Source organism: Pteropus vampyrus, unplaced genomic scaffold (assembly GCF_000151845.1).
Source record: "Pteropus vampyrus isolate Shadow unplaced genomic scaffold, Pvam_2.0 Scaffold25, whole genome shotgun sequence".
Lineage (NCBI taxonomy): Eukaryota > Metazoa > Chordata > Mammalia > Chiroptera > Pteropodidae > Pteropus > Pteropus vampyrus.
In genome coordinates, this window is record NW_011888806.1 from 13,152,047 (window position 1) to 13,159,765 (window position 7,719).

The 7,719-nt window shown below is 43.2% G+C and overlaps 1 protein-coding gene across 1 annotated transcript in view; it reads left to right on the forward strand.

The window, feature by feature from the left end:
• Positions 1-7,719, forward strand: part of SCD5 (stearoyl-CoA desaturase 5) — a 134,592-nt gene that overhangs the window by 97,918 nt on the left and 28,955 nt on the right. Inside the window, exon 3 of the mRNA XM_011356373.2 lies at positions 2,935-3,140. Within this exon, the coding sequence (XP_011354675.1) occupies positions 2,935-3,140 (206 nt within the window). The remainder of the gene's footprint in view (positions 1-2,934; positions 3,141-7,719) is intronic.

The following is a 7,719-nucleotide window of genomic DNA, read 5'->3' on the forward strand; positions in this document are numbered from 1 at the left end:
CCAAAGGCTCTTAGAACTAATATAGTTCTTTTCACCACTCCAGTTCTTTGTCAGGAATGATCAATAAACATGTCGTGAGTATCCACTGTTGAAGGTAATGGGGTTGCACATTAAGACAGTGATGTATCAGAATCGACTGTTACGTTTAAACTCTAGGTTGCAAACTGAATCATTTGTTAGTTGTTTTGTTAGAATGTGTAAGTCTTTAGGAGTTGCTGCTGAGTTCAGCACCATGGCCGCTGTCAAAATGTGCACACAGAACACGAACAGACAGAATACACATACTTGAAAGTCAACTCATCGATGAAAGTTCACCATCTCTCTGTGCCTCATATATATATTTTTAATTTTCTGTGAAGCGAGGATGATGGAGTGGTGCACATAATTCCAGACAGGAGTAATCAGCACTATGTAAACACGGGGAGGAAGCGCGATGACCAGGATGTTGCTGGGGCTATGACAGCAGCTACAGGCTGTTTTTTCTCACTCCCCCGCCTCTGGAGGTTGGCTTGGCCATCTCTCCCTCCTCATTAGCCCTCGGCTTTCCCTTCTGCACATACTGACTATACCACACACACCCTAGGTACACACAGCTTTTCATCAAGCACAAATGCTTTTCACAGGTTGGCTCTCACTCCCAATCACTGCAAGATAGAAGTGAAATGCAGATAAATAGAAAGAAAATGCCCCTGGGTGAGCATATGAACCTTGCTCCCTTTCTGCTCAGTGGTTGGCTTACATCTTGTTCTGAGTCACTTTTTCATGGGATTCAGCTTTAGAGTTAAAAACAACAATAACGAAAGATTAAAAAATACAAAGTAAAGTATTTGGGGCTCTATTGAGTGCTCGATTATTTGGAATGTGGCCAAACCCTTGCTTCATTCCACTGTTGCAGTCAAAGTGGCTGCTGCTGGGAAGGTAGCCAGGTAAGAGGAATTAAAATAAATAAATATCTCGGTTCCAGCTTGTCTTCATCATTCTTTTGTTGTTGTATTATGCTTAATTTTGTGAGACTAATGTTTCTAGCCCTTTGGAGCTCTCCAAGAGTTTTTTAATAAAATTGTACTGTGATAAAGAGTCAGTATAATCTTTTAACAGGAAAAATAAAAGTTCTCTGTAAAATATTCTGCCTCCCATTAAAAAGTTTGTAGAGTAAGGTAATTATCTCATTGAAAGGAGTGTGAACTAAGAACTGAAGGTGTGCCATCTTTGTTCCATTACTGTTTTGACTTAGATGAACTTGAGTAAATGTCTTCTAAGCCTTAATGTTGCCATCTGTGAATTGGGAAGAGAGGATTTCCCTTTCTTTCATCATCAGATAGGCATTGCAGTAAAAGCAGCAAACTAATGCCAAGGCACCAATTATTCAGGCCTGCAATGGTCTTGACTGACATTTGAAATCCCTTCTCAACTCCAGATTCTGTGATTATAAATAATAAATGCTTTTACTTTTTCCAACTAATGTGTTTAAATATACTGGTAGAATCTAAAGACCTCTTTCTTATTACAGTAAGCTAGGCTATAATTTTTGCCTTATACAATCTGCTAAGCATAGCTTTTCCCTTTATAGTGAAGCTGAGCTTATCTTTCTTAAGGTCTTCTTACTTCCCCTTCTCTGTCCCATTGTCCAGGGGTTAAGCAAATAAAAAGGTGGGGTAGCATTGGGTGAGCCAGAGAAACCAAAAACTCAACAAACCCCATTTTGATTAAAAGAACTGTTAGAACTTTTATAATAAAACAGTTCCCTCTCTTCTCATCAGCAGAATGAAGCCGGTATCTATGAAATGGCAGATTCCTAATGAAAACATGACTAAGTACTGAATAGTATGGTATAAAAAATTATTACCATTTTTTAAAAGGTCTTATATACTATATAAATTTATTTTTATTTTCAGGTTAATTTTCCTATCAAAAGCGTTATTTCTAACCTAATTTGCCTTCTCTAAGTTTTAAAAACATTATCAGATTAAAACAAAACGGCATAAATGGGAAGTCTATAGATTTCACTGGCCCATGGCTATAGATAAGGTTTCATGAATAATAATGGCCTAAATGACATTGATTCTTGCTCATGATAATTCATCCAGGACCTCCAGACCCCTGACGCCCTCCCAGATCTCCTGCCACGAGAGAGGGTCAGCAGGCCGTGTTCCCCGTGTGTGCCTGAGCCCCACTCTGTCTGTGGCTTTGGTAGAACCTGCTAGACTCTGATGCTTCTTCCTCCTTGGGCAGCAGTCTTTCTTGGTATCCAGAGAGTGCTGCCCGCCCTTCAGGCATTGCTGCTTCTTCACTGGTGGACACAGCCAAGTACACCAGATTCCCCAAGGAGCTGAAGTTGCCTCCCCTCCCTTTCTGTGACACAGAGCAGTCTTCAAACGGTGTTATTTGTGACTCGGTATTTTGCAGACATTCGGTGAAGTTGCTCTTTGGGTTTTTACTTTCTGGCTTCCTGCTCTCCATCAGTTGGACATGAAGGCCACTGAACAGGAAAGGATGGCAGAGAGATTCAGTCCAAGAACGAACTCCCTTTCATACTCAAGGTCGCCCCTCCATTCTGACAATCACCTTTGTCCTGAGACTGGATCTCTCCTTTCTTGACATGAATGATCTCCCAGGAGACTTCAAGAGCCTCCACCAGAACTTTTTTTCAGGTTTCCCCACAAGTTCACTCAATAAGCCTGAGCCTCCTTGCAGTGGGCTCATCCCAAACACAAGCCAAGATCCCTACTAAGTGAGGATTTACTCTTGTTTTGGTGTAACAAAACAACAACCCCAGGGATTAAACTTGAGGGTGAGAGATTGTGGGTTGAGGGTGGGGGCAAAGTGGAAGTCAGTGGTGAGGATGGGGGTCGGAGGGTAGGGGAGGCTGAGAAGTTTCCAAGAAGGTGCCAGGGTGCTTTGTGTCTTTACTCAGGGTCTGCATTCTCTCTGCAGAATGACATCTTTGAGTGGTCTAGGGACCACCGGGTCCATCACAAGTACTCGGAGACCGATGCTGACCCCCACAATGCCCGCCGAGGCTTCTTCTTCTCCCACATCGGGTGGCTATTTGTTCGCAAGCATCGAGATGTCATCGAGAAGGGGAGAAAGCTTGACTTCACTGACCTGCTGGCTGATCCTGTGGTCCGGTTCCAGAGAAAGTAAGTGAATGGACACCACAGAATTGTCCCTCAGGGGACAGGACCATGAGACAGAGAGCACGACGGGCACATCCCCAAGTAGTTCTCCTTACAGCATTTACCCTCGTGATTTGGTTTTGTTGTTAAAATTTCTCTCTATTTATTCATTTCCTTTTGATTTCTGTTCACACATTTGGTTTGAATTTGAATTTGAATTGGAAATGGATTTCCTTCAAGCCGTGTCATTTCCTTTGGATCAATTTGCATGGCCGATTTCATGGAATCTGTTTCTGTAGTTCCCGCTCCCTCATTCATGCTTCCCTAGGGTGGCTGGGAGCTCGAGGATGTGCGGTCTTCTAGTGAAACGCCTGACTCCAACAAGACTGGACTCTCTCCAGATATCCTGCACTGTTCTCTCGGAATTCATTTGCAGTGAAGTTTCCCCTCCCTTCACTCCTAGAGATGTTACATCAGTAGGTTTCTGTGCAGAGAAAATGTGACCATGTAACAGAGAGCCTCAAAGTGCTTGTGTGCACTGATGGTCGTCAGCGGGGCATATTCCGTCATTTGCGGGATGAACCTACTTTGAACAAGCACACGGAGGGAGATTGCCTCTAATTGTGCTGGCAAGTAGACAGCAACAATACCATTGTTCACCTTTTAACTGGGAAGCTGGCACAGACTGTATCTGTGCTGGTCTGGGTCTGTAAAGCTGGCCGCCATGAGAGCATTTATAAATGGGCCTGTTGCCCTAAAGCAGTGAATTTATGTTTTCTATTCAAAGCTGAGCATATTGTTCCAAAGAGGGACAATTAATAGATCACCTTTTGGTGAGAGCCTTGAGATAATATGGTGAATAAGTGATTACTAGAGACCATTTCCACTGACAAGCAGGAGTCATTTGAGGACTTATCTAAATAGAATCTCCTAAAAATGCAAATGGAGGCTGACACAAGAGATCCTTGCATGAAATGAAGTATGGCTCGGAAATATGGTTGTTTCCCCCTCAGCCTCTCCTTTTGCATCGGAAGGGACAGCAGAGCATAGTGAGAAAGTGGCAGACCATGGAGACAGACTGCCCAGAGTCAAACTCTGGCTCCCGCACACACTAGCAAAAGAATTGGCCACTCTGAGGCTCAGTTTCAGCTATAAAATGGGAGTAACAGCAGCACCTGTTGCCTACAGTTTTTATGAGGACATAATGAAAAAAAAAGTATGGGAACTGCCTGGCACATAGCCAGGGCTTAGATCAGTGACTTATTACACGGGTGGCTGCTCCTCCAGAGGACTCTGTGTGTTTCCATCCCCGGCTTCTACTGCCTGCATCTCAGGGTCTTCTCTCTGCTCCTCGGTACAGCTCTTTCAGGTGGACACACCCAGTATCAACAGCCAAAAGTTTTATAACAGAAAATAACAAGATATTTTCAATGAACAGCTAAATGATTTATTTAGATTTTTCATTTTACTATGAGAGTAAAATACTAAAGGTCATCAAAGAAAACCTGCAGAATTCAGAAACAGAAAGAAAGGAAATCATCCACAGTCCTAACACATAAACACAGCCACTATTAATATTCTATAGTAATTCTTTCTATGTTTTATGCATGTATTTGATATATTTTACATGATGGCCGTCCTACTGCACATGTAATTTGTGTCTCACCTTTTAACTTTAGATTATATTGTAGGTACATTGTCAAGTGCTGCATGAGTTCACCGGTTAAGTGTCATCGTTTATTTAGCCATCACTCTGTGACTGGATATGTATGTCATTTCCAATTCGTGGTATAAATGATGTTACTATACAATTAATAATGCTTTGGGGCAATCAGATCTTATATTAATTTGAAGAGCTAAGATGAGAAGGCAAAGGATCTTCCATTTTATTAATGAGAACTGAGTTGAATATAATAGTCTGGGTTTCTCTGACCATAAAACTGGAAGTTTTTTTCTTCTTTCCCTTAAAAAAACTGTGGTAATCTGATTCATTAGGTGTGAGTTCATGGTACATATATCTAAAGACTGTTTCTAAATGCAGGCAGAAGAACAAAGACTATTTCAGCATGTTCCCTGAATAGTTATCTGAGAACATCTCTCATCCCCAGTCCAGTGACCGAAGTGGGTTGCGACTATCAGAAACCCTCCACTTGTATTATTATTTCATATACGTCATTGAGCTCCTGCTAAGAATTAAAGATTGGTCTCTGTCTCCTCCAGGATTTGCAGACTAACAGGGAACCCACAAAGTAATTTATAGACAATTATATCCTAGGGAAAGGAGTGCTATAATAGTAGTTCGGGGTACCATGGGAACACAGAGAGGGGTCTCCTAGCCCACAATGCAGGCTGGGGAGGGTGAGAGAAGGCCTATAGAAGGAACTAACTTCTCAGCCAAGACCTGAAAGTTGAGAAGAAATTAGATGAGGATTGGGAAAAGGATATTTAAAAATCTGTCACTTCATAGGACTATATAGAGTCATCGAACTGTAGAGCTAGGAGGGACCTTACAAATCATTTAACCCATATTTTCCATTTTTCCTAAGGGAAAACTAATATACAAATGTAGGTAGAAAGTTGGGGACAGAAGGACTTTCTTAGTCTGTTTGGGCTGCTGTAACAAACATACCGTAGACTGGGCAGTTTGCACAACACATATTTATTTCTCACTGTTTCAGAGGCTGGGAAGTCCAAAATCGAAATGCCAGCATTATTTGATGTCTGGTGAGAGCTCTCTTCCTAGTTATAGATGACCATGTTCTTGCTGTGTCCTCACGTGGCAGGAGAGCCAAGGGAGCTCTCTGGAGTCTCTTTCATATGGGTACTAATCCTATTCATGAGGCCTCTACCCTCAGATCTAATCACCTCCCAATGGCCCCACCTCCTAATACCATTGGGGATTAGGTTTCAGCATATGAATTTGGGGTGGACACAAACATTCAGTCTGTAGCAAATACTTACATCTCAGATTATTTGGTGAATGTTCTTTCGATTATATTTTGCTGGTTGAAAAGGGTTACACCAGTTCTCTGAAGAGCGGGTAAGCACTCAAGTCCTTTAGTAATTATCCAGTCCAGAGAACATAGAGATTTTTAATTCAAAACAAAGCTTAGAATCACTGAACTAAAGGAAGGGAGTTTCCAAGATACACAAAGAAGGTGCAGTGGTTTGAGTATTTTCACATTCCCGAAGCCAGCTTTACCGGTCCTGCCAGTAAGGCCATCTGACGGAGACAGATCCTTCAAGGAATGAGTCTTTGCACTTAGGCGTGTGAGCTGGAGGGTGAATCCTGTCATCAGTGGCACTGCCACATCAGGTCTCAGTTTCTGCTGCTCTAGGCCGAGTAACAGAGAAAGGTACCCAGCTTGTTGGAGGCCCAGTCCTGTGTCATTTCAGTGGCATTTCTTATAGGGTTCTTCTTCTGGGCAGACTTCCCGCCTGCTTCCATATGGTGCTCTGAGGGCAGCAGTCCCTGTGCCAGTTTTGGTGGCGGGGATGTGCAACTGATTCTGCTGCCCTCCCAGGGTGCAGTGTTTCTGCAAACAGATCTATCTCAGTGCCACTTGTAGAGTTTCCTCCAACAGGCTAATGTGTAACTGACAGAGACCAAGGACTTAGAGCCTCCTCCTTCGTTCGGTACACTAGCACTAATATTGCAGTTGATTGATAAGCTTGTGCTTAGCCATCCTAATGATAACTCGCCAAAGAAAAGCTTGCCGGGGAGTCAGGCTTCATCAACTTTTTATTATACAATCTCATAAAGAAAGAAGATAGTGGCATTAAAGGGTAACGGGAAAGCAACACAGTGCAAGTTCCAGGCTTTTCCTCTAAGAGATAATTTTACCAAGGCTGTTATAACAAGTAGCTAACTAGACTACTTCGAGTTTTGCTGTGTCAAGTTGTGAATGAAAAAAGAAAAAAGCAAGCATTAGGAGGTGAGAGGGAGATAAATCAGTGATATTGCATTTAGACCCCGGCATCTTGGGCCTGTGCCCTAGGCCCTGTGGTATCCAAGGTCATGCTTCTCCCAGCAGGGTAAGGAGATCACAGAGACATGCCACCCGGAACCTTCTGCAACTTCAGACATGCCTTGGAGGACTAGGATTCTGGAATTCCCTGCCAAAATGACTCTGAGCCCATCTCCAAAGCCTACACCAGCCTCTCCAGGCTCTGTCCTCCTGGTGCGAAGCATGTGTGCCCTAGGGCTGAAAAGTGGCTAAGGAGCAGCGTTAGCCTGGTGATGACCTTTGAAGTGTGAGCTTGGTGTCCACACAAAGCAGACGGAGCTAGGGGTGGGAAGAGAAAGGGATGGGTGGCCACGGGGCAAGGTGAAGACCTCTGCTCTTGGCCTGGACCCTGCCAATGTTGTGGGTGAGCCTAGAAGGAAGCTACTTAGAAGGTTGACAATGTTGTGGGTGAGCCTAGAAGGAAGCTACTTAGAAGGTCTGTCAGTTAGGAATTGTGTTTGGCTTAAACAAGATGAAAGGTTATTTCTCACTAATGTGAAAGAATTATGGAGGTCCCAGGTGTGGCAGCAGCACATGCTCAGTAGAGAACAGTATTCTTTTATCTTTCTGCTCCACCATCCTTAGCTCATGGCTTT